Below are 27,605 nucleotides of genomic sequence, written 5' to 3'. Positions count from 1 at the left end.
TTAGGCTCCAAAATAAGCCACTTCAATGAAGTCAAGAGAATTTAAGTAGACTGTTGATATTCTTTTTACTTCCAGGAATAGCAGGATGTAGATGCCAAACAAAGGTGCTACTCCAAAAATACACTCACCAATAGAGCCTTTATAGAATGAGACAAAGCATTTGGGGCTCTAATGAGACCTTTCCGTGAGATCGTTAGCTCTTTACAAAGGCTGCCTGAAGCAAATTTGTCACATTCACATGAAATCATATTTTTTTTTGTCATTTCTCTTCCCAAAAGAGGTTTATTTTAACCTTAATACTGAACACAAGTAGGGGTGTGGGAAATAATCGTTTTGGCGATATATCGTGATATTCGGCTGCCCAATATAATATTGATCTTTCACTTCTTAGTATCGATTTTCAAAAAAAAAAAAAAATGGTTATATAAAACATTGATGGGAAAATGGGCTACCTCTGCACCACCACTCTGGCAGAAAGCGCTGTGGAGCCCTTTAACTGTGCGTGCAGCACCAAATCTGAATTTGAGGCAGTCACAGTGGAAGAAAACCCCAAACAACATGGATAATAATACCTAATCAATATTTTCTGATGAAAATATACAGCACTTGCTGTTTTATCTCATCATTTGATTTTGATAGCTAGGGAAAATATGGCAATATATAGTGATACTGCAATATCGTGATAATATCGTATCGTGACCCAAGTATCACGACATGTATCGAATCGCAACACTCATGCCAATACTCACCTCTAAACACAAGCAGGATTCTGTTGTTTCGGTTGTACAGATTTAATGAATGGCTCTTGGCAAACTCTGTACACAGAAACATTGATGGGTGTCATAAAAGGAGAGTAAAAAAAAACAATAAAAGCTTAAAAAGAATAACAAAAACAAAAGGAGCTTAACTACTAAACTGTATAAATAATTAAAGACAGTGTAAGTGGGCTCAACTATTTTGTGTGTATGGAGACATTTATCCATCAATTAGCCACCTCTGTTAGGCAGGCTCATATGTAACAACCTATTAATAACAGGGTTTATACATGAATTAGTAACTCTTATTTAATGCTTTTAAATCATCTTGTAATGCTCTTAGAAAAATATTTAATGCCATCAACAAGTACCCATGACTCTCATATGTATGTATATATATATATATATATACGGCAAAATCCTTCGTCATGGATTTCTCGTTTTCCCGCCACTTTGGTTCAAATTTGCATTTTTCCCCATTCTCTAGCCTTTTCTCCACCTCAAGCTTCTTTTCCAAAGCATTTTAATGCCACAATTATCAAATTTAAATAATTTTAATGCCACTTAAGGCCTTAATTAAAAAAATAATGATTTAATGACTTTTAATGATTTTTAATGACCCGCGGAAACCCTGAATAAGTTTGCTAAACAGCATAAAAACGATCCAAACAGTCCTGCAGATCTACTCTTCTGCATCAGTTTTTTAATAAACCTAAATATATCTAATATTTATAATTCAAATACTAATACAATTATAAAAAAGAACAAATATAAATTATAAATTAAATCAAAGAATTCACTTGAAAATAGCAGTAAAGGCATATATTCCATTAATAAACAAAGCATTGGGTTTTATTCTGAAAAACATTTAATATTTGTGACTTAAATTTTTATTTTCTGTAAAGTTTTACTGATATTATTGTAGTCTTTTGGCTTGTTTATGCAAGGCATAAATTGAACACTCACAGAAGCAAAAAACATAAACATTTATTTATTTTTTAAACAATGTTTTTCCCCAACTTACATAATATTCATGAGAAAAACTTAGAAACTGCACTTGTGAAAGAGCCTATTGAGAACAGAATGACTTAAAATTAGTGGAAAAATGCAGGCCAAGAGTTCTTTTCTGAGAAAAACAAGATAATGAAAAGTATTTTTACAGCTTCCAAGTATAGTGCCAGCGGGAACACACCCTTCAATCCTTCATACTAAGCTTGGGGTGGCACACAACCTCCATCACTGCAAAGTCTTACAAATTTGATGAAATATGATCAATACTACCATAATATTCAAGAACAAAGGCAAGGAAAAGTGATTATGCTGCATGTTTCAATTGGAAAAAAATGCTGCACTGGCATTTGAGGGTATTTGATTTAAAGGTTTGCAAATGGGCTTGATTGCAGTATGAAAACATCATCGCTGAGATTCGCTAAATGCACGCAGAGACAGGCATGTGCATCGACACACGCGCGGAGGGCCACCGTGTGAGCAGAGACTCTGCGCCGAGCCAGGAGAGCATTTGCAGTCTGATTTATACCACCGACAAAACTTGTTTTCGAAGATTGCTCTTCACACAAATATGCCGCAGACTGCAGCTGGAAGCCATCACCCGGGCCGCAGAAATAAAACGTGGTGGGATTAGTCGCCCCCAAAAAGTATTTTCTAAAGCAAATCCCAGAGTAAACAGAGAGCAGAGGAATGAAATGATGACAACGAGATTGGAAGCAAACTGTTGGTCTTTGAGTGTTAGCAGCAGATCATGTGTTTGATCTCGATATAGAGATGAGAGTGAGCAATGGAGATCAGGCAAAAGGAAAGGAGGAGGTGGAAAAAAGAAAAAAAAAAAGGTTATGGCATGCATGCGTAGAAGCTGCCAGGCAGGGTACGAGGTGTAGTCGGCAGCGCTTGATGTGGTTTTTCTACACGGCCAAAGGAGGAAGCGTGGAGAGGGAAGAACAAACAGTGTGAAAGTGTGAGAAATCCTGGGAACTGGACTGAATGGATATCAACACCAGCCACCCGCCAAGGATAGTGTTTTCATTAAGACGGCATTTCTGCCATCAGGTTCTGACTTCAGCACAGAGTACACCCCACGCCTTGTCTCTGAATCCATCTCCAAAGCTAAATCTCCCATAACCTCCTAAAAAAAAACTCTCAGGTGATTAGGGTCTTGGATATGTTGTTGTTTTAGATAAAGACATCAAAACAGCAGAAAGCATTTATCTCTTATCTTACATATAGTATTTTGATCTATTTCCAATAGGGGAGATTTGCAGATATAACCTTTGAAGATTCTGTAACCCCCACACTTTTTATACCTAATATTAAACAACAGTCTCCTAGAGTTATGCCTCATGTTAATAATAAAACACTGCAGGCTGGTCAAAAATGAAACAATAAACAAAGTGTTCTGTCATATTTTCCACTGCAGGAAAAGAACAGCATCAGGAATGGCGTAAGGTCTAACTAAAGCTACAAAGGTGTCACATCTACTATGGCTGCCAGTTAAGCTGGAATATGGTTTATTAAAAAACAGGCATGGTGTTTACAATTTTTAAATGGAACAAAAGCCTGTTAAATATCATCTTATTTAAAAAAGAAAGCTGTCAGATATATATCACATCAACTGTTGAAATTAAATACTTACTGTAAAGAAAGATAGAGAACCTATTTTTCTTGCTGTCTTACGTTAAAAACTGAGGAGAACTTTTTCTCTTCCTTAGGGCAGATGCCTTTTTAACGCCAAGATTCCAGCCTTTAAATCATTTGGGTAAGCACAGAGGATCATAATATGGCTGTGTAGATTAATAGCATACAGACCTACAGGTGCATTACAACAACACCTCCTTGTGGAACATTGTTATGGGAGAAACCCTAAGAAATCAGGCAAAAAATTGGGTTCTGAATAGAACTACAGGTCTGGCTCACTCTTGGGACTTGGAGCCAAAACAGTAACAGTCCAGCCAATATAGTGTTAAAGAGTGAGACAGGTTATGTATCTCATTTTTTGGAGTGAAATGGACAAATGAAACCCATGCATGTGCGTCTCAAAAATTATATGTGAAGGAGACTTTACATACAGTAGCACTATATTAAATGAGTGCTAAACTCAACAAACTTTCAGTAGAAATCTTCTTAAAATTTGCGTTACAAACACTACTGTTAAGGTCAATTTATGTTTCTGTTGCATTGTCTCTGGAACCGTCAAATCAATCTCTGTGCGCGTACAATGCCTCCCGCCAGCGCCGATGAAGAAGTTGTCGTAAACATCTGCCGAAGTTCTTGCGAGTTCTCAAATAGGCTCCCCCTAGCGCTTTGGCGGGAAACTGCGTTGCGTCCCTAGAAATTCCAGACCGATGTTGCAGATGCATACCAGCAAAAAGTGACATTTCATGTGTGAGGTTGCAGAAGTATAATCCGCCCTTTAGGGTGACTAGATGTCCCCACTTTCTGGGGACATTCCCCGTTTTAGACCACCTTTTACCAGAAATATGCCTAATTTTAATGTCTGATAATTTTTGTTTTATATAATCTTTTGTTAAGGTAGCCGTGTAAGTGTGCAAAACTGAGTATTGCTCTGAATGGCTTTTTTATGTCGCATGGCTAAAGGAGCAGCACTGGGGGGCCTGGTCGCCACCTGTCCTGTGATATTATGGGTTAATCAGGAGCATACTTTTGCCAGGAGAGAGGAGGCGAGTTGAATACCTGCAGTAAGCTAGGCTGCTATTACAACTTTTCAGCTACAAATTGGATAAAACTAACTGAACTCCATGATAAATCTGACCAAACATCAGATCATTTAGGTTGATGTTCTATGGCCAAATGAGTTTGTAGCCTGTTGTAAATTAGGACAACTATATTTTGATTTGCAATAAAGAGGAGATGTTGAGATCACTCTTAATTAACAGAAGACCTGAAATTTTAAAAACAGCCTCTGCCTCTATTTCTTTTTTACAATATTAAACAAGCAGGCTAAGGTTGCTTTTTAAAGATCATTAGGTATAAAATGAATGAAAAATTCTTTGGAAGTAAGGTCGGGATTTTCTGTACTAGATGATAAAATTTTTACAATTTATTACATTTTTAATATATGAGTTTTATTCCTTGCTTCTCTGATCCATAACTTCTCATGTCTATCTTTTCCTCTTTTATTCCTTTTCTTTTTTTCCTCTCTGAAACAAATACATGCTAACAATGAATGCTTTTAAAAGACTTAACATATGATTAAGTGGTAGATATTTCTATTTAATTATTAAATTACTTTTTGGAAGTCAATGTCTACTTGCACTAATTCCGATAAACTCATTGGTTGGCTTGAGATGCTTTTAAAGAGTTTCCGACAAAATAAAAACCTCAATGATCATTGGAGTTACTATGAGCAGCAAAGGACGGAGAGAAAAGCCGTATATGGCAGGTAAACCATCTTTTAGCTTCTCCTCTCCTAGCCAATGTTTTAGCCAGCAATTCAAATTCTTCTGACGCAATTGAACCCAGAGATGTGTAGCTGCTGGATGAAGTTGGTACAATTGTTATTATCCTGAGAGAAACAAGTCCTGTAGTGAAATGGGCTGAAAAAATTATCAGGGAGAAATAGGTTGTTACTCCACAGGCAACAACAACCGAAAAAAGCCAGACCGCCACTGGCAAATGCACTCAGGGACAAATACCAAGACCTTTAAGAAATGTCTTGTTATTTGAGACAAAACTATAGAGGAATAGAAAGGAAGTTATGAGTTGGCCACAAATGGGTCTTCAAAATAAATGACTTATGAGAGGCTTAAGGAAAGGCCATAACAGTTACCTCATTTCCACAGAAAGGTTAAAAAATCTGACTTAGCTGCATTTTAATCAGGAATATAGGGCTGCTAAGTGAGAATGACGCCATTACTCTAAGAGCAACATAAAAACAGTTTACAGTCTATGGCCATAATCATCTTTGTTGCATTTGGAGGAAAAAGGAAAAAAACTTGCAAGCTTGTAAACGTCACGCAAACTGAAAAATACAGAGTTGGTTGCATTACTTTGTAGAAACAAGGGGGGAGCATTTGGCAGAACTATACAATGTATCAAGAATGTAGAGCAAAAGGGAAAATAAGTTGAATGTGGATAAAAATTTAAAAAAAGCGGTAGATCAATAAGAATATCGCAACAGTAAAAGGCCTAAACCAGAGGAAACACTAAAGAAGAAGAATTTAGTTCCATGTGTTGTCAGTGACTTTCGCCTCTTTTTGTGTCTGCCCTACTGCTACGCTCTCACATATCCACGGAAGCCAACAACACGGCAAGCAAATTATTAGCACAAACAAACACTGTGGAATGGCTGCCAGCATCTACGCTTCAAGCTGTTACATAGCTGGTCCCAGCTTCCCCCAGTGAATATTTTCCAATCAGACTGGCAGAAAGGCTTAGCAGGCAAACACGAGCTTTTGTCCCCTCAGAACGCCCATGGCTTTAGCCAGGTTTCTTTAATCCACAGTATGGTAATCTCCTTTCTTGGATAATATAACCTCATTATAAGATCTCTAATTAGACAATGAGACTGAGCAAAAATTTACTCTTCACAGAAAGTTTGCTTTTTGTTTTTAAACACAAAGCAGCAAATTATCCCTTTCTGGCTTAGTATTAAACACCACAAATGTCCTGCAATGTACAAGCCTTAAAAGGTTTGCTCAACATAGTTTTGTAAGCAGGCACAGGTTTTCATTACAAACCCAGAAGATATGAAACATCCTCTCAAAGGAACACACATTGTGAGCGTGTCTCAATTACAGCTTGAATTCTTTACTTAAGAAACATGCAGGGATCGGCGGGTAAACTGATGCTTGTTTGTGTGTTTTTTTTTCCCACCTAGAAAATGTATCCAAGCATTTACAAGCAAAAACGCACAACTATGTAATATGTTATAGTAAACAGATTTAGAATACTCCAAGAATGCCAACTTTACAGACAAGCTTTGCCCGGCTCATCCGTTTCCACTAAACAGAACCTGCTGTTTAAGTGTGTGTGTGTGTGAGTAAATGGTTGGGCAGCAGAGCTCTCTCAAGTTACATCTACACAGGAAGGCTAAGAGCAATAACAAAAGCCTTTCAAAGGAACCCTCAGCAGGTTAAGATAAAATGTTTGAGCTCAAACTGATAAAAAGCATCTGCAGCTTAAATAAGTGGGCGCTGGTATCGGCGCACAGGTATGTACAGATTGAGACAGACAACGAATTCTCTGCAGAGTTTAAACATACACATACAGAGACAGACAGACCTGAGGGAGGGTCTACTGTATGACTGGTTAGGTGCTGACAAAACCACCTGTGAGGCTGACGAATCATATCCAGACCCGCCACTAATGTCCGAAACGTGCTTTAAATCCACCGCTCTAAGGTCTTCATGTAATCATGCTTCAGCAAATATTTGGCTAAATTTTTATTTGGGAAAATTTGGGGAAAAAGTGTTTTTTTTTCACAATAGGAAACAGACAAACCCCAAATACTTCCTTCCTGCTTCAGTAGAAATCTGAAGATGAAGAGTCGGACTGCAGAGAACTACAACTACGTGGACCATAATGTTCACAGTTAAAATAAAACTGGACTAAACTTTTTCCTGACTTTTCCTGACTGTGATCATTCACAGAATACTGATAATCAAAATAAACCCTTTAACCTCAAAGCTCAGTATTAGATAAGGGAAACTGATAGCAAGAGAAACTAACAAGCTATCAATCAAAGATTCGAAGATGAATCAGCTGATATCAACTTGAACGAGTCTGCTCAGGGATTGATATGTTAAATACCCAGAAAAATCTTTTTTTGTGCCAAATGAGTTCAGAATTCATTTATAATTCATTAATAAAATAAATTTCTGTTTAAAACTCTTAACAGCTGAGCTAATGAATATGAAGAAACTTTTATCCTTTGGGGACAGAAAGGTATTGATTTCAGAAGAAGAAAAGATTGAACACTTTAAAGACATCTCTCTCACATCCCTCGTCTTACCTGGAAGCCCTGGATGTGAGCCAGGTAGTCCAGCTGCTGCGCCGGCTGCACAGAGACGCTACAGGCCAGGTTCTTCCCCTTTATGGGCACTGACCCATCTGCTGGGGGTGACTGGCCATTGAGCAGCAGCTCCCTGGCCATTGTAGCAGTGGGGCTGGGTGAGGAGGACGAGCTGTTGTAATAAGGAGAATGTCCTGGGGGTAGAGGGGCAGAGCAGGACCCCATGTCTTTGGATACAATGTAATTTACGGACCCTCCGGTGCTGCTGCTGCCACTGCTGCTGCTAGCGGTGCCTGGTGCGCTCCCACTCTGCTTCCTGCTGGCTTCCATCTCTTGATAAACATCTGGGCTGAGGTGGAGCAGACCTTTCTGAGCTACGGAGATCGAAGAAGAGGGGAGAATCAATTAGAAAAACCGTATATATGAAAGCATAGACAGAATTGCTTGCTTTGGGGAGTGGTGGTCAAGGGTAGGGCATTGCACTTGGAATCCTGAGGTTCTGAGTTCAAGCCCCACTCCCACGGACTGCCACCCTGGGTCCCTGAGCAAAGACCCTTAACCCCACACTGCTCCAAAAGGGGATGGATAAAACGTAGAGTGTGAATTTCGCGCTGTACTTGTGACAGTGTAATGACTATAAAATAGAGGATAGAATTTAACAGGATAATTGAATGTGTCTTAAAAAAAGATGGAAGAAGTATGTGATTGTTATCTTCCAGAATAAGGAATATTCATAAAATCTCAAAGAGAATGGTTTAAAAATCAATTCTAAATAACCTCTGGAAAGTGCAATAATCATTCCCATTATTACAAAGTTTCTTTGTATATATAACTGCAAAGAGATATCAACAAAAAAGTTCTGGTTTTCAGATAAAATCTAAGGAGGTCTGAGATAGGACAAAAGGCAAATGAATGAAAATCACTTCAATTATGTTTAATTGAGCTTAAAATAAAAGAATCAATGTTAAAATGCTTTCACAAGAGTCCACTAAAATGACACCAGTCAGATTTGGAAAATACTTTAAGACCAACAATAAGTTAAACCTCCACCACACCCTTCATGACAATTCTAATTAAATCCACCAATTATCTGTTATACAAAAACATTGAAGGTTGTTTTATTCCATAACAAAAATAAGGCTTGTTTAATCATTTCACCACATTTTAAAATATTTTTGAATTCTTTCCCGGATGAAAATGAGAAAAGACATTAAAAAATGATATTCTGCAAACAACACTTGCAAAATCTATCAGAGATTCTATGTATAAAACTTTGATTGCATTTTATCAAATTGGCATGGAAATGCATGAAGATAGAACCTATTTGTGGTGCTTTTACAGCCCCCAAAAAACATGGTGAGGCATTCAATAAGCTGTAGGTTTAATCAGACACTTGTCAGTTAAAGAGGATTTTAGATTATTTTAAGTCATTTATCGGAGCATCACTAATTTATTCTGCCAATAAAGCTAAGTAGAATAAACTGCACTTTTTCTCTTGTAGTCTCCCTACACTATTTCAGTACTTAAGGCTGTCCTGTTTTAAATGACTGAGAATCAAAGCCAACGTTATGCGTGCAACAGACCACTATTCAAAGTGAATGCATTTTGTCACTCTCTTTCTATTGTTTGACATTTCTAATAGCAATCTAATTACTTTGATTTGCTGTTGCGCAGTATTATATTTGGAAAAAGAATAGGGGCTCTTGTGGCTTTTATTTTTGCTGATGTGATGAAATCATGTGTAAACAGATTCCCTAGTTGTTTAGCCTTAATCAAACCACGTCTACTTAAGTAGTGCCGGGAAAAAAATGTTTGCCTGACAACAGATTTCTGATCTTCTGCCTTTTTTTATCAAAAATGTTTCAGATAATCCAATGAATTATAATATGAGATAAACATAAATACAAACAGCAGTTTTTAAATGATTGAGTCACATTCTAACCAACCAGGGGAGCCAGTTGCATCATCAGTGATTTATTTTGACATCATAGTTTCAATTCAGCCAAATGTGAGTATTGGAATAAGACATTGAGAGTAGATCATTGATCTGTGTAATATGAAAAAAGTATTCAACCATTCAATCTAATTAAATAAAGGCGTTTGATGGATTTCAGTTAATCTGCACATTATTTTCCTTTGCAAAGAAAACGAGAAAGAGACAATTGTAACAGCCCTCACAGCTACATGTTCTGCCCTGTCTCTACCCTTGTCTCACTTACTTACAGTCTAGGGAAAGCTGTGAAAGTTGTCAGAGTACATTAAATCAAAACAAATTACAGACACCAAAGTGGATTGGGGTTAAGGTTCTGATGGCTGCACATTTTCCTGCAGGACATCTGATAAAAAGAAAAAAAGAAAAAAAAAAGGTAAAGGTTTTGAGGAAACAAAGCAGCCCCAAACCCTCACTGCCAAAGTAGTACCTGTCAGTGTTGTGGTCTGTATCTGAAAATAAGTTTTAGATTTAGTTCAGATGAAACATGACACAAACTTTCCAAAAATGTCCATTTCTGTCTAGTCAGTCTTTAGAACATATCTTTAATAGTTTTTTAGGGAAAAATTTAGACAGGTTTTAATGTTCTTTTCAGACAGCAGGGTTTTTTTTTTTTTTTTTTATCTTCAAGGTCTGCAAGATGCTATTGTGGATTTTTGTTCCCTTCTGGTCGAATCTTTCATTTGCTCTTAGGGTAATGTTGGATGACAAGCCACTCTTTGGTAAAGGTTACTATTGCTGCAGGTTATTTCCAGCTGTGGTTTGCCAAAGCCCAACAGGCTTAGAAATGTCTTTGTGACCGTTATCTAAGTAGATAAAATTCAATAACAGTTTTTTGATTATGAGGTACTTTAAAGATTTTATTTAATTCAGTGGTTGTATTTAAATCATCTAGCCCAGGCATCCCCAAAGTCGGTCCTCGAGGGCCGCAGTCCTGCAGGTTTTAGAGGTTTCTCTGCTTCAGCACAGCTGATTCTGATGATTGCAGTTTAGCAAAAGCCTGTTAATCAGCTATCAATGTAAATCAGCTGTGCCGGAGCAGAGCAACCTCTAAAACCTGCAGGACAGCGGCCCTCGAGGACCGACTTTGGGGATGCCTGATTTAGCCTATTCCATCTGCATGTTGGGTAATCAGGCCTTGGTTCAGCTCTTTTGAATAATCTGTTTTCTGAAAAATATATAACAAGGAAATGATCTGTTTTTCATGGCAGTCCAGGCAGGTGTGGATAGATCTTAAGAGAGAATCATTATTTAAAAACCGCTTTCTGTACATGTAGTCACTCAGGTTATCTCTATTCAAAAATGAAATCTAGCTATCGGTTTGTAGGATTAAATCAACTTACCGGTAACTTAAATGGAAAATATGTGTTTGTATATTTGTAGGATTTACCCTGGTTTTCTTCTTAAATTAAGAAAAAAAAAAAATGCACTCGTCTGATATTGTTTAGTTGTACAGGTCCCAATATTGAAGAAAACTCTACATTGGGTAACCGTGGAAATGGGTGTAATCTGTAAGGGCTGCGCTATCCACTCTATTTCTATAATAGGCTTAAGTGAGATCAGCAGGAACGTTGACCCCCTTAAGGAAATCAGTCTTTGATTTACCCATTGAAATTTTTTATTTTAATTTACCCAGTTTGAACCTCAACATTTGAATATTGGTTTTTAGGCTTGACTGTTTTTATAATATCTTTTACTACACCGGACTAATCCAAGGTTGCCTGTTGGGATGTAGATGTGTCAATTTATACATATCATCCATGCTTATAGAGAGGATTTTGATGACCGCTTCGTAACTCAACAGTATTGTTGACAACATTAAAGCAGATAAAACTCTGGTACCAGAAAAAGATGAGGATCTGGGGATTCCCAAATGTAAGAATCAGAATCGCTTCGGAGGGGAAAAAAGGTGGATGAGAGAATCTCTTTGAAAAAGGGATATATATAAAAAGTTTGGAAAAAGAATATTTTATATTTTGCATGTATACACACTTAGATCAGTTAAAATACCAATGATGTAGATATAAGTTTAAAACAGATGCTTTAAATAACAGTTTATGATTAGTAATAACTTCAATTCATAAAACATGAAAGTATAATCCTATTTGGTCAGAAAAGTTGCAAAATGGTGCTACTTTAATTTTAGTGTGTTAAAACTGACTCACAAACTGAAAAAAAAAAGAGAATGTCATCACTTAAGCCTAAAAGTGTTCAAATGTACATTTCTATTTCTTAAAACATCTGAAAATAACATCTTGGGAAATGTTAATTTTCTTATATGTATGAAGATTCAAAAAGTTGGAAATTAGATTCAGATCTTAACGCAGCTGTGTTTACACTGAGATTAAATTTATACATGGAGAATGGCTGACGTCAGTTGGCCAAACTTAAACCTGTTTTGGGGGTAATCAGAGGGGGCATAATGTTTTTAAATTTCTCAGTACTGACCAAGCTATCAGGTGTGTATTAAAACATGTCTATTCTGGGATTACATTAGCAGGCTTGAACACTGATTAATTGGTAGACTTGCACATTGCATTAGGTTGAAGACTAAAGGTGTTGCCTGGGAAACAAATGCAGCCGCTCTCTCTCACTCTGAAATGCAAACGAAGCGTCCCCCGATATCAACAAAGCGTCACTGACTTCATCCTTGATGGGAACCAGCAGCATCAGTGGCATCCTTTCCAAATTTAACTCTTAAAGCAGATACCCAACAAAACCTGGATACACTTTTCAACATCTTCTAAGAAACTCTTAAACCATTTGGATCCAAAAACTTCAAGCACTTTACTTTGTTCACTGTCTCTTTCTGGCAGAGCTGCATCACGGGATGAAGCTCTGCCAGAAAGTTTTGTTTTGTCAAAATTTAGACTATTTTAAGTTGGCCATGGTCATAACACTGATTAGGGATGGCCATGACAGACTGAAGGAGGACACAGCCTTGAATTTGAGGCTTTCATTAAAGCTGGGAGTTCAAAAACAAACGTGACGCATGTCGGAGAAAGAAGACAGCAGACAAGGTTGATTGTGTGAGGCAATCGTGATAAAAGAAGACGAAAGGATGAGTGGATGCTAAAACCCCGCGAGGAGCCCTCCAAATCCACCCAAGGTCAACAGAGACAGGAAGACCAGCTGTCTTTGTGTCTGTGCGTACGTCTGAGGGCTCGTTTGTGTGTGCGCATGTGGACTGACAGCTGGGAGAAAACGCCGGAGCCAGCTCCATAACTGACAGGCCACTTCCTGTTTCACTTAACATTTACCATCCACCGCACAACGCCAGAGATTTGCACAGTTGTAGTCAACTCGTGTTTAAGGTTTCTGGGAAAGCGCTGACAGCGTTTCCCATTCTGAACACTCCAAAGAAGAAAAGAAAAGCTACAGCAATGAAATCCAAGGCTTATTACTCATACTACTCCAAACTGCCCATCGCCAACCGTGACACAACTTCCACAATGTTTCTCCTCCCTCTACTCGGTCAAAATGATAACTTTAATTTCAATTAACACAAGCAAAAGCAGCAGGCAGAACGTGGCAGTATGAAAATATGTCATCCAGCATGACATCAGAACGAGGAGATTGCACGTGAGGACGACTGAGTACCTGATGCTGATGTCAGATGGTGAGCGTGAGAAGCAAGACAAAGAAAACAGTGAATAAGCAAGAGTGACGGAGTTTATTTCTGCATGATGTTGAGACAGCGGTTGTGAAATTGTGTACACCAAGTAATAGCGAGTTTGGGAGAGTGGGGAAACAAGCAGAGGTTAAAAAAAAAAGGAGAGGGGGATAAAAGAGAGGGAGAGAGTTGTGTTGTTCCTGAGGGGGTCCCACCCAGACTCGGTGTCCGGTGGGCTAGGGGAGTGCTGGAGGGAAGCCAGAGTCGAGCATGAGACTGATCGAAAACAGATAGGGCCGGAGCCCACTGCTATAAATCACCAGTGTGGAGCAAGACCTTTACATAGTTCACACACGCACACGCCGCGCACAAACGCACACATGTGAGCAGCAGGAAATGAATTGTGGCAACTCAAGTGAAAAGCCCTGCTGCAGCACCCATGGGAATAAAAGGGAGAAAAATCACTCTTCTTACTTCGTTTTCCTCTGCTTTTCTTTTTACGCTCCCTTCCTGTCTCTGAGCCACCCTGTTTGCTGGAGCTGCGTCTTCCTCTTGGGGGCAAAGGACATGTACACACGCGGCTTGGAATGAAGGCTGAGGGTGACTGTGATACGTGTGAGAGAAAGAACTAAAGATAAAAACAATAAATAAGAACACTTTTTTTTTTTGTCCCACTAATGCAGAAATGTTCTTAAATTTAGGAGAGACAAGTTTTGGATGTTCTCTATAAATCTGGCCTTTATGGAAGAGTGGCCAAAAGTAATCTGATATTGACAGAAAGTTATAAGAAACCTGTCATTTTTCAATGAGTCACTCTAGTGAGCTTGCACATCACCTTGCATATGTTCTTAAGGGGAAACATAGTGGTGGCAGCATCATGCTGTAAGGAAGCTTTAGTTGTGCAGGAACAAAGCCGGTCAGAGTTAATGGGAAGATGAATGGATGCATGTTGTTCTTGGAAGAAAAACGCAGACACTAAAGATTCAGCCAGAGCTATGATGAAATGGTGTAAATCACATTCATCCTTATCTGCTAAACTGCCTGAGAAAAAGCACACACACACGTACATATATAAACACACAAATACACACACTGAACAAATCAGAGATTCAGGGTTTAAAAAGATGAAATAAGATTAACAAGCACTGATATATAAACGAAACCTGAGATATCTACGCACATAGTTAAAAGAGTTCACACATTTAATGAAAAATGTGTATTCTAAACTTTTTCCAAATCTTTTAAATCAACCTTCTTGGTGCTTCCAAAGACCTAAAAGAGAAAGTTTCACCCATGAGCTGTTAATCTAATACACCTGAATTTCTGCAGATAAAATATCAACAATGACCTCTGAGAAAGAGTTGCTTTTGCCACTTATCAATTTGTGAAGGGGTAAAGGGATCTGTCCAAACCATTTAAGGTCCATAGTTTAAAAATGCAAAAGGTATTTCATGCAAGGAATTAGGAAAACTTTAACTCTTTTTAGGAATGGAGGTCCTAGCATAGTCGCCGCCTGTGCTAGATCATATGAAGCTTATGATTTAAATCTCAGACTTGACAGGCCTCTTTGGCTCCAAGAACAACTCAGCAGCACAACCAACATTTCCGAGGGTTAATCTGAAAAAACAGCCAGATTCCTTCGATAAGTCCTTAAAACTGATGATATAGTTTTGAAATGTTTGCTTAATTTTTCCATCGCTATTTTGACTTAGAACAAACACAAGATATCAGCACTTATCCATCATACCAACTGTACCATCTGCTTCATGCCGTCTCTGAATCAAAAACTCCTCTGGTTGCAAAATATCCAAATGCTAGGCTATCTATCAAACAGCTTAAGCTTGCTCAAAACTAGGTTTGACAAGATAAAAAAACTAAGTTGTAGATTTAGAGATTAGCTGCCATAAACTAATGCTTTTAAAGATATTTAAAATGATTTTTACAGAGCATGTCTTAAAACATTTCGGGTTTTGAAAAAAAAATCATTGTGGTTAAATCTGTCATGTATAACCCAAGTCCTAATTCTAAATGTATTTAAATCTAGCATTATATATAAATCTAGTACCTTTTTTAACAATAAAAAAATTATATCTGTATAAAATAGATTAGAACTGAAGAATGAGCTCTGTTTTTACCAAGACTATGTGAGCTGTTATTGTTAATAACAGGATCATAATAGGCTGTAAAGTATTATTTCCAGCCAAGTGTTCAACAACTTTTTCACCAAACAAGAACAGCCAATCAGAACAGAGGACAAATCAGAAACATCTTCCATTCACCATCTGCAGCAACACAGAAAACAGAGACCAGCTGTATTTGTTTAAATAAGTTGTAAATGGTGTTTATGCAAAAAGAATTACCCAGAAATTAGCATCATGTGAGCGCTGTGCGAATCGTGCGCTTTTAAGAGCCGATTAGCAGATAGTAAAGCCAGATGCTCAGGGTGCGAGAAGGAACTGAGAATAGCAGCAGACCAAAGGCAGACTCTGAGCCAACAATAGAAATAATCTCCAAATAAGGAAGACATCTCCCAAGTGGCTTTCCTCTGGAGCTATTGGGCAACTGCTGGATCCCAGGTTACTATAGAAACAGCAAACACGGTAAACCTCACAGGGTAATCATCCATCTCTAAACATGAAGATGATATTTAATAGGATTGGACTTAATTAGAGATCTTGGATTAGTATCTGCCTCATGGGAGATGTCCATGTTATCATCTGGATTCTGAAGTTAAAGTATAATTAAACAACAGGTTTAAATTTATTGAAGTGCAGCTGAGGATGAGAGGTGGAATATACCATCTATTCTCCTCTCGATGTTAATATTGGATACACTGCGTCAGCAGCTCTACAGAAAACATATGACCAAACTAGCAACAATAGCTAATTGGCATCTAATCTACTTGTTTCCAACTTCTCAGACTCATTCACTTATCCCCAACACAGCTTCTTTCATAGCTCAATGCATTAGCTTCGCTCGTATCAGAATAGAAATGGCATGACCTTTTATCAGTTGGGGACATCACAACCAATCAAGCTCAGTACATAGCAGGCTAATTTAGGGCACTGAGCTATTAAGGACACGGACAATGATTTCTTTGACCTATCTGTGTGGAGCATTTTCTCAGCAACCTACATATAAGGAATAAACCATCTTTTGGCATCTTCTGAAGAGTCCTTTGAGTCCAACTCTCCCCTGTAAATTAAATTTCCCTATTGGGGTCATTACGTTCCAGAGTAAATTATAACATCATTGAATTATTTAGTACAAGTATGAAAGTGTGTTTCTAAATGATGCTCATGCCATGATGCTGATTTTATCTATTTTCATCTAATGTTTCAGCTAAATGTTGTAAGAAAATAATGACTATGATATCAATTACAGGTCTCCTCTTAGACTTGGTGTTTGTTCATAGCCAACATTTATAGAGGGGCTAGTTTTGGTGCTCATCAGGTACCGACACAACTACAAGTTCGCCATATTATCGGGGAGCAGGATATCTGGACTCTTTAGATTTTATAATGTTTTCTGGGGTCTTAAATCTGGACTGATTGTAACCAGTAAAAAAAAAAATCATCTTTTATTTTATATGTTTATTGAAGCATACCAATTATGTGCTAAACCCCAACTTTAAAACAGATGTACATTACTCTTGTTTGGTGTCTTCGTAGTTGTTACTGTTAATTGCAGAATGAACAGAACAGCTAATTTAGGCACTGGAATGCCAGTAGCAATTTTCCTTGCTGAAGAGAGGCCAGCTGAAGGCATGCTATTGGCTTACTGAGTAACTGTGACTAGATGTCATTGAACAACACGTATTGTTCCATTGTCCCAGAGGTTAAAAATAGCCTCAAATGCAACTGCAAAGTGTTTAGTGATTCTTAAAGTCATGGAAGATGAAATAAAACAATGGCTAATGCCACCAAATTATGGTGTCAACCATTAAAGTCACTGAATTCATGCATTCCAATTACTTCCATGACTACAAAAAATCCAGCATCTAGGCGCAGATACTGTCTTTATAAACAATTATGAAAGATAGGATAAATCTCTGGAGCTCAGTCAATAAAGTCACGTCAGGATTCGTCCTCAGCTATGAGTCGAGTAGTAAAATAGCAGCAAAGGCTGGGACAGCATCATATTAAACCTTTTTTGATCAGAAAAGGGATCTTTATTTGGTGTATATGTTTCAGAAAGGCTGACAACAAAATACCTTTAGGAATCTCTAATCTGAATTACTTAAAATTATTATTTCCGCTCTGTTAATGTTTGGCGTATTTAATTTTCTTTGTCTAAGAAAAGCAGAAATGCTGCTTATAACATTCTAGACAGATCAGAATATATTTAAGCAACATATAGATCTTGTGGCCATTCCAAAATAATATTCAAAGTAATAGATGTGATCCAACCACTGAAACACATTTGGAATTTTCACATACATTTGGTATTACAAGGAATAAAACTTGTGTCATTAAGCACAACATAAGAACCAGTATAGTAAATATGATTGCTACAGGTTTATTAATACATGTATAGCATCCAGTGATGCTTTTATTGCTGTAGGAAACCTTATTTTTTAATCAGCGTATGCTTGGTGTCTGTTTTTGGGATGAACAACATGCATGTTTTTTTTTTTTTTTGCATGTGTGCATCTCTACGCTTGTGTGTTAATCCTGAGTGAAAGGCTGTGTATTTTGCTCAGGAAAGTAGCAGAGACTCCCCAGAGGGCCCCTGTGTGTTGGCCCTGTAAGCCTGTGTGAATGAGTCTGAATTCACAGGCTCCCCACGAGGACGCACGGCCAATTAAGCTGACAGTCAGAAGCCCATTGACCAGTCACAGAGATTAAACGCCGGGCCATCTTGGTGGCTAAAACCACCTGCGGGATCGGAGGGGTTTTTGGAGAGCCAGAGAGGAGGAGGAGGAGGAAATGGTAATAGACACAGGGAGACGTGCCGATACTCACTGTTACTTGTTGTTTCGGTAAAAGGCGCCTTTTGTCCGTTCCAGCCTTTGTTGTCCATCTGTAGAGATGGAGAGAGAAGCAAAGAAGGGGGGAGGTAAGAAAGATGTCGATTCTTGGACAGACAGCTTCTTCACGCATGTCAGACAAGTTCCTTCCTACTGTTTGGTCCACAAAAAGACAAACGCTCACAAGATGGAAGGCCTATGGAGGCTACTGTCTCTCTAAGCCAGCTACTTATTTAGATGGGGGATTCAATGTTAAGCAACTTGAAAAAAGGATTCCTTTTCAATGTGCTACTTCTGCAGCAGTAAGCCTTTCTTCGTGCACAAACACGCATAGCCACAAGTAGGTTTTTAAACCAGAAACAAATTATTTCTGATGCGTGCGACAGGTAAACAAAGAATCATGGCCATAAAGAAATAGAACCCACTGTTTGTTAACAGCTTTCCTCAGATGCTTTAGTGGGAATGAAGAGCATAAAAGCAGGATGGAGTGAGGGGAATGAAAGATGAAGCAAGCAGCAAAATGATCTTAAGCGAGATTACGTCGTCTACAATGTCAACAGAGCCCAAGTTCCTCTGAAGATTTAAAGGTATAGTGGAGGATTTTTTTCAGAAAAGTAAGCAAGGAACGACCAAGTCACTTTTTGATTAACTGTGCACATGCCCCTCAGGGAAAAGACTTATCAAATGTGCATGTGTGAGACTTGTTGACCTAGTGCACAGCTCTGTAGAGGGGTACGTTCACATCCCTCACATTTTAAAATGGCTTGTACATATATGTCGCTTTTTAGTCGGAGGACTCTAAATCGCTTTACACTACATTCAGTCATTCACATTAATGCAATGTACTCATCGTATATTTCAAAGTAGAGGGTGAGAGCAGAATGGCTGAAATCGATAGTAATTGGATACATAAAAACCTGGAGGTGCGCATGCTCAGCGAGAGGAAACTGTCAAGGAACGAGCAGGTATAATGGAGTAAAGTGAGCATTTCAGGAACATTGGCATAAGGCACAACCACGGTAAAATGATCAACTGGAAGTCAAGAAACATTGTTTACTATACCTTCTAGGAAAAGTAGACCAGCCAACAAATACTAATAATGAAGTATCAGATAACAGAGGTGATAAATCTGCACATTATTTAGTTGTATATAGGCATTCTTTTACAAAGTAAAACAACATTTGGCTTGACTCTTTGCATTATGAGTCAGACATAATTTTATAACCAATAAGACAAGGACTACCTTTACCATACTAGCAATTTTAAATTTTGTAGGCATCAAGACAGGGTCTTATTTAGATTAGACAAGGAATCTTTATGTTCCTCAAGTTATGAATGAACCATTTGGTGAAACTGCAATGTGCATTTTCCAGATTCAAAAAATTTGAAATTATCTGTGGTGTAAGTGGGCAAATAAGAGAAAAGATGGAATCATCATTCTGGTAAATTGCAGTTTTCATCATTCAAAAAAAAGTTGAAAAGTAATCACAACATTCCAGCTGGGTTAACTTCTGCTCTAACTTCGACTTAATCCCAGATATGCAATAGAACAAGCAACTGACTTCACAGCACAGTTATGAAGCAAGATTTAACTACAGATACAATAAAGCTAGATAATAATTGCTTTATTGTTTTGACTGCATCATAAAATAATGCTAGAACAAAGTGTTGTAGTATTTATTCCCCACAAAAACACCCCGAAAACAACCCAAAACCAATACAAAAACACAGAAAAAGAAGAAAAAACAGGTAACTTAAGAGTGACTAAAGTGTTTTTAGTTAATCAGAAACACTTCAAAGTCCAGAAGGTCTAGAACTAGTATATCTGCTACTTCCTGTTTCCCCTTGTATTAAACGGATATATAAATATCTATATAAAGCGCATATGTCAAAGTCAAGGCCCGCCCGCCGAATCCGGCCGGCGAATTGTTTATCCATGGCTCCCAGGATGATACTTAATTACCATTAGAACCGGCCCACAGGCCACGGCCACTTGTGTGAGCTGCAGTGACTTTGCAGACTACCGTTGCATTGTGGGGAATGTAGTGGTGGTTCGGTTGTGTTGCACGCACCAACACGACATTCCCGGGGGAAAACAGGATTGTTTACTTTTATGTAATTTTTTTTGCTGTGCTTTGCATGTTTGGATTGTTTTGGTTTTTGCTTTTCCCCCTTTAACAATCCAAGCTGGGCTGAAGTCGGTTGTCTAAGGAGGCGGAGTGCACTAACTGCGCTCCGCAACTGCTGTCAGCAGAGGCTGACTGAAACCAAAATGAAAGGAGCCTGGATGGAGGGAGGGGCAGAGCTGATCCTGCAGGTGATAGAGATGGACAAGCTGTTCAGCGAGGGGCAGGTAGGATCTGCACGCTAGGCACAGAATACCGGAAAGTGAACAGAGGGCACAGTCAGGGCAGAGGTCCGCGCCTGTAAGTAGCGCTCCGTCTCAAGAGTATCGTTCGGATCCCACCTGCCCCTCCCAGGTCCATCTCTATCAACTGCAGGATCAGCTCTGCCCCTCCCTCAATCCAGGCTCCTTTAATTTTGGTTTCAGTCAGCCTCTGCTGACAGCAGTTGCGGAGCGCAGTTCGTGCACTCCGCCTCCTTAGACAACCGCCTTCAGCCTAGTGTGCTTGGACTGTTAAAGGGGGGAAATCAAAAACCAAAACAATCCAAACAAAATCTATAATGCATGCACTTTGATTATGTATTTATCTTAATAAGTTTATTAAAGTAATAAAGGTTTATTTATATTTTGTTAAAAAAACAAAACATATTAGGTCTTAGTTTAATAGGCTATGTTCATTTCAATATGTTTTAATAAACATATAACCAGCCCGGCCCTCAGCTTGTAGCAAATTTGTTTTTTGGCCTTCGGTATATTTGACTTCGACATTCCTGCTATAAAGGGATAATTCTCAAGACAGGGAAAGACAGAAGAGCATGCCATTAAACAGATGAAGACATCTAGAAACAGGAACAAGAAAACAGCTACAAACACGAACTTGCTTGTATCTGCAGCCAGGGTTATAAATGAAAAGTGCTTTTCTTCAAAATGCCCTGATAAATTTATTAGGACACATCATGCAACAGAATGTAATCTACTCTTGTAGATAAAACCACATATACTCAAAGGTGCCATTGCAACCATAGAACATCTTTAGCCTTCCCTGTAACTAGTCATAATGTTGTATAAAGTCTACTGTGCAGCGGCAATGATGACAACAATGGTTAGCCATTCTTCTGTGATGTCTGGAGAAAAATTGCAATTCAACAGAAAGCTTGCTTATGTAACATAATCTCTATCGCATTCTGTTCTCTGAAGCTTAAAAACCGATGAGGTGAATAAAAATGAGGGTGATCAATGGTTGCTTCCAAAACACTCGGTTCAGAGGAGCTCAAGTTGTTATGTAATAGGTTAGCAGCACTGAGGCCGGTGATAAATCAGAGGGTGCAGGCTCAGAGTTGGTATGCATGCACAAGGCTGAGGAAATAAGACCTAATAAAAAATGTTTATAACTGAAATGCAGTTTGAGATAAATTTCCTTTCTTGTATAGATTTCAGTTTTTGATGCAATATAGTGTTGCTACATGCTGTTCATGTGAGATTTTTCCACTGAGCTGGAAATGTCAGAGTATCCTGACCTTTCTCTGGCAGATTTTTTGAATTATTAATCTAAAAAGCTTTTTCGGTAAATATTTATGCCAAGATGAGGAAGTAATGTGGAATTGAAGACAGTAAGAAAGATAGATGGACAACAGATGGATAACAGGTTAGACAGACTGATTGATACACAGTAGGGTAAAATGAAGCCTGAATTTATTTATTTTTTTCTTTTAAAATTCCCCTCCATTGTATTCTTTTCTGAACTTTTCCTTAATTAGCAGTGTAGAAACCATCTTAAATGTTCCTTTTCAAAATGTTACTTAAAAAAAGTAATCATGAGCCACAAACTTTAGTCATGTTTTCAGTGAGGTGATGATAGCTTAAAAGTTTGAATAACTCCTTACCGTAATCCCACACTGGGATAAATAAATGGTTAGACATAAAAACAAAGGCGGGAGGTTTGTATATAGATCAAAAATGAAATACAGAGGTTGCAGTTGTGTTTGATTTGTACCTCTGAGGGATTCGTAGCGACTGTGGAGGCCTTGTATCCCAGCTGCAGCAGCATTGCTTCAGCAGCGTTCCGCTTGGCCACCTTCTTGTTGGGCCCCGTTCCCGTGGCAACCTCGTTGTTCACCTTCACCTGCACGAACGCACACGTGAAGAGGCAAACAATTAGATACACGTGAGAAAGAGACACGGCTGAATGGTGCGGCGACGTATTAACATGCTGTTTGGTTGGTGTCTAAGTGCTTTTCTTTAGCCTTTCCTGCAGCTCATAGGCCTCCATTCACTTTCAGCTGAGAACTTTTGCTTCCTCGGCCAAGTCAGCCTTGCAACGTGAAGTGTTTGTTTTTCAGTAATCCCAAAGCATTAAATCTGTCCACGCAAAATGTAAGCAGAAATTTCCAAGAGCAGATCGGACGTCGTTGTGTTATACAAACAGACAATTATACTGTACAAATAACATTGTGGGGAGCCGGAGCCTGTGAAAAGCCAGGCCTCGGTGCACTTATTGAAAGCGGCCTGACAATCTCAAGTACTGCTCTGAATGCATAAAGCTGGCAGGGACATACAGGGTAAATAGCTGACTCCCAACCAGAATCACTCTTTTATTGAGTATTAAATACTGATAAGCACCTCAAAGGCATCTGATATAAGGTGGAGGCTTTTTTTCCTGTTTAAACAAAAGATGTGAAAACACAGGCTCATTTGAGCCCTGCTGCCTACCGGGGGAAACAATATGGAAATTTTAGAAGAGTGAGTGGACTGCACAAAAGAACACACACCAACACACACAGACAGTTCCTAATGTGTGCATCAAAGAGGCATGGAGAATAGAATTGGGGCTGAATTACTTGCTGATGGTGAGAGAAGCTGTGTTCTTTCTATAAAAGAGGAGGATTATGGAAAGAAATGCAAAGAGAGCAAGTATGACTACCGGACTGAAGATGAATAGGTGCAAAAATGAATAAAATTCATAAAAAGTATCTATTATCACGTGCGTTCTACTTTTAAGTTTTATTCAAACAACACATTAAAGACCCAAGATGCCCATGAGGGTTAACTTGTATGTAGCTATGTAAAAAAAAAGAGAAGCATTAAAACTAGGACAATCTGTGCATCTTCCAAAAATGAATGCTGAATAAGATGCTGCACAGTAAAATAACCTTATGCCCGTCACACCATGACGATTTAGACAGCGTATGCCTGACGTACGGAAATCTGGTAAAAAATGCTGGCATACATTGGATAAGTTATTGGTACGTTTTGTATAAGTTATGAGACCGCTGAGGCACGCTGAAACACGCTGGCACATGTCGACATACGGCAAGACATACGGCAACTAAGCCAGCGTATGCTCATACATGGGGCATAGGTTACAGGTCAATTATCTGATAGTTGACATACGTTAAAAGTAAGTTACTTACTAGTAATGGTGTCTAGCTTATCCAAGACCTATGAGTAACTTGTGCATAACTTATCAAGAACTTATCTCCAACGCATATCAAGGTATTTGATGTGTTCCAGACGACCGCTGAGCGTGTTTCTAACTTACAGCTACTGTTTAATGGCATATTGGCAGCGTTTTGGTGTAAAAAGAGGTTCATAGGAGGAAATTGTCAGTCCTCCTCCAGACTGCATCCCCATTATAGGATGAACGAGGAGGTGTGTGTGATGGATCCTCCTTGGGTTCACGTCCACGACCAACAAACTTCCTAGCAGATTTGACACTGAATCTGCTGTGACTGCAAAGCCTCTTTCTTTTTCTTTTTCTATTTATTATTCTTTTTTTTTTTTTTGGCAGGCGGTAAACAGCAGCTACGTTAAAACCCCGATCAAATAAATCTTTTTATGCAGGCCGGGCGCCTCTGGGCGCATAGCTGCCCTCCTCAGGACACTTTTTTATGCCATTTCATGGGCATTACGCTGCTTTGTGTTATGTATAAGTTAGGCTGTTGTTGGTAATAAGTTCTGGACTTTGTATGAATACTCTATATATACGCCCAAAATTTAAGAAATTCATAGAAAGTTCACTGTATGCCAGTGTTTTGGAAGATTCTGGGACGTCAGGTAAACACTGGCTAAATCGTCAGGGTGTGACAGGGCCCTTACAAAGACAAAAATATCTGAATCCTTCTGATCAGATAATAGCTAGAAAGGTCTTCATCAGCCTGTGTTTCCTCCCTCCCTTATTTCTGAAGTAAAACCATGATACCTGAAGCTCCTCAGTTCGATATTTCCCTCTGAATACTATCAGAAGTGATATTCCTACATGGCAGTAGCAATGAAATCACCAGCCATATCATCCAATCCTGACAGAGAATATTTTAATATCCCACTATTAGTTCTTTTCTAATGTGCACTGACAATAACTTTATTATCCTGATGAAACCAGAAAGCATTAGAATAAAAACTTTTTTTTTTTTTTTTTTTTTTATAAAATTATCTAACCATATATCTATCACAAGTCAAGTGGCATTGATTTAAAACTTTATGGATATTTTACCCAGAATCTGTACAAACCTTAGAAACAGAGTAGATTATAATAGCTTTTGTCTGAAATTACTGAAAAAAGTCAGCAATGAGAGAAGTTTCAATTCTATAAAAGATCAGCTCTGTTAGAGAGGAAATGTTCTTTATTTTTTTATTTTGCAAAGAAACCAATCTTGTTTTAACTTTGATTTGCATTTATCTGAAAAAAAGGTAAAAACATTAAATTCCAAGGACGGACGCCTTTAGAGCCGCCTCCTTTGTCGTCGATTTCAATGGCCTAAAACAGCGTGTTGCAACCTTTCATGGATAGTAAAGAGGTGTTTGTAGTGTTGCTAGCAGATAGTGTTGATTCTGATGACATTACCGACCTGCATTAGATTACACAAAACCTGATGCAAAATGACCAAAACTATGACAAAAACAAAATAAATAGAATCTGCTAAATTTTAGAAATTTTGCAACATCAAACCATGCTATAATACATTTTTGACTTTGTAAAAAAAAAAAAGGTAAAATGGTAAATGGCATGTACTTATATAGCGCCTTTTTTCAAGTCAGGTAACTTGGCCAAAGCGCTTAACACTACATTCATTCACCCATTCACGCACACACTCACACACTGATGGTGGCAAGCTACATTGTAGCCACAGCTGCCCTGGGGCTCACTGACAGAAGCGGGGCTGCCGTACACTGGGGCCACCGGGCCCTCTGACCACCATCAGTAGACAATGCAGGTGAAGTGTCTTGCCCAAGGACACAACGACACTGAAAGTCGGAGTCGGGGCTTGAACCATCAATCCTTCGATTTCAGGGAAAACTCCTACATCCAACGCCACTGTCGCCCACAGTGACAATATAATTATATCATTATGTATAAAATGCCTTTTTAACTATTAATCGGGGCCACTTTCTGTGAGGTGAGCCCGGAGGTGAGCAGCTGCCTTCTGTGCATTCTAAGCAATTTCTCTGATCTGAGTAAGATTACAATTTCTATCAGAATCTGTAATCTCTCCTGGTTATTTAATACATATAAGTTATGATATGTTATTTAAAGAGTTGTCGCGAGTGATCTCCTTTCAGGGAAAAGAACCGGAAAGATAGAGAATCAGGGTGCATACACAGAGCCCATCATTAACAAGCTAAAAAAATGTCCCTTGATTTGATTTTAGAAATATGGTCACCTTACTTTTGACCCTAAGAACATGTACAAACTCTCAAGCAAGGTGGTGGTACCATCATGCTGTGGGCGATCATTTATATCAGTGGTACTGGTGCCATCTTGAAAACGGATGGAACAAAGGAGGAAAGTTGCACCCAAATGTTTCATTATACCATAGGATAGCAATACATTTGAGACTCAAACGCAGTTGGGTTTTTTTCCACAAGACTCACAATGAGTGGCTCTATCAGTAAAGCAGGATTATATCAGTTTTTCCAACTCTATTGGAAAAAAAAGTTATGTGTTTAATAGAAAATCACAAGATTTCCAAAAGGTTAAGTCTGGATACAACGCTTATGGTTGCAGGTATAACTTGCAAAGGGTCATTCAATCAGACTATTATGAATGCATAAAGTTGGGCCTGTATGTACATTCTTCAACCAGTTCTCCCTTTAAAACCACATTGTGTAATCATTCTGCTCAAGAAAACAAAACAAAAAAAAATTCTAGGAAAAATTAACCAGGGGATTTTTTTTTTTACTGATAGACATATGAGCGAATGCAACACAATGGACCACAACTGTAAGCTGAAACCGTTTTTTTAGAAGCAACAACTCCACTTAGATATTCTGATCCAGACTCAGTGAACCAGACGGCCAAATCAGTGTTCTCATACAGCTGTTGTTACTGGACAGTATGTGCATAAACTTTTTTCTGTTGTTTTTTTTCAGTCATTTAACAAAATCAATAAGCTGTAAAACGAGCTAGCATTAAAATCGCTCAGCACTAACGGAGCACTGCCTGTGCCTTGTTTTTCCAGTGCACCATGTTTCAATTATTTTCAGTATATGAAGCTTTGTACGCTCACATTTTCATGAGAGTGGACTTGGAGACAGATTTTATAGTTGAAAATGTTCTGCACTGCCAACTGTGATTAGGATGACGGATTCATGTGTAGACCAGAGGGAACGGTCATCTCGTTTCTTTTCCTTTTTTTCTGCCCTTTACACAACAAATCCCAACATAACCCCATTCTATGCTAAACAATCACAACTATATTAAGCAGATTAGAACTGTGCTCTAGTCGTCCAGAGAGGGCATTATCTAATATCTTTTAACATACTTCCCTTAATTTGTTTAAATTACAGTAAACTGACTAAAATAATTATGTCTAAAAATGTTTATATTTAAGGACAAAAGGTGTAGACACTTTGCTTAGTTGTTATAAAAGCTAAAGAAATCAGCTCCGTCTTGCAAGCAGCTGAGGTTCATAGGAGAACTTTATGTTAACTGGGCAAAAGTTGATTGTCAATGTTAAGTCAACCTGACCCACAAACTTTATCACTGGGACAACTAGTGGTTGTGGATAAGATGTACCACCGAAATGGTAAACACAGAAGGCTGTCTAGACCCAGACGTTAGGATTCATTCAATGCCAGTCCTGTGATAGGAAAAGTGTTTAAACAACTATAGTTATAATTTTCTTAGAATTAGTAACCTCAATTGTACAGTTTGCTGACAGGAAATGGGAGT

General features: G+C 38.4%; 1 protein-coding gene across 1 annotated transcript in view; it reads right to left on the bottom strand.

The window, feature by feature from the left end:
- The window catches only part of stau2 (staufen double-stranded RNA binding protein 2), a 120,272-nt gene that overhangs the window by 37,739 nt on the left and 54,928 nt on the right, over positions 1 to 27,605 (bottom strand). Inside the window, exons 10-12 of the mRNA XM_038268656.1 lie at positions 22,431 to 22,559; positions 18,308 to 18,365; positions 7,741 to 8,114 (exon numbers count right to left, since the gene is read on the bottom strand). Of these exons, the coding sequence (XP_038124584.1) occupies positions 7,741 to 8,114; positions 18,308 to 18,365; positions 22,431 to 22,559 (561 nt within the window). The remainder of the gene's footprint in view (positions 1 to 7,740; positions 8,115 to 18,307; positions 18,366 to 22,430; positions 22,560 to 27,605) is intronic.

Source organism: Cyprinodon tularosa, unplaced genomic scaffold, assembly GCF_016077235.1.
Source record: "Cyprinodon tularosa strain WSP-4 unplaced genomic scaffold, ASM1607723v1 ctg707, whole genome shotgun sequence".
In the NCBI taxonomy this organism is placed as follows: Eukaryota; Metazoa; Chordata; class Actinopteri; order Cyprinodontiformes; family Cyprinodontidae; genus Cyprinodon; species Cyprinodon tularosa.
Note: the sequence above shows the minus strand (reverse complement) of the source record. Positions and strands in the feature narration are given on the sequence as shown.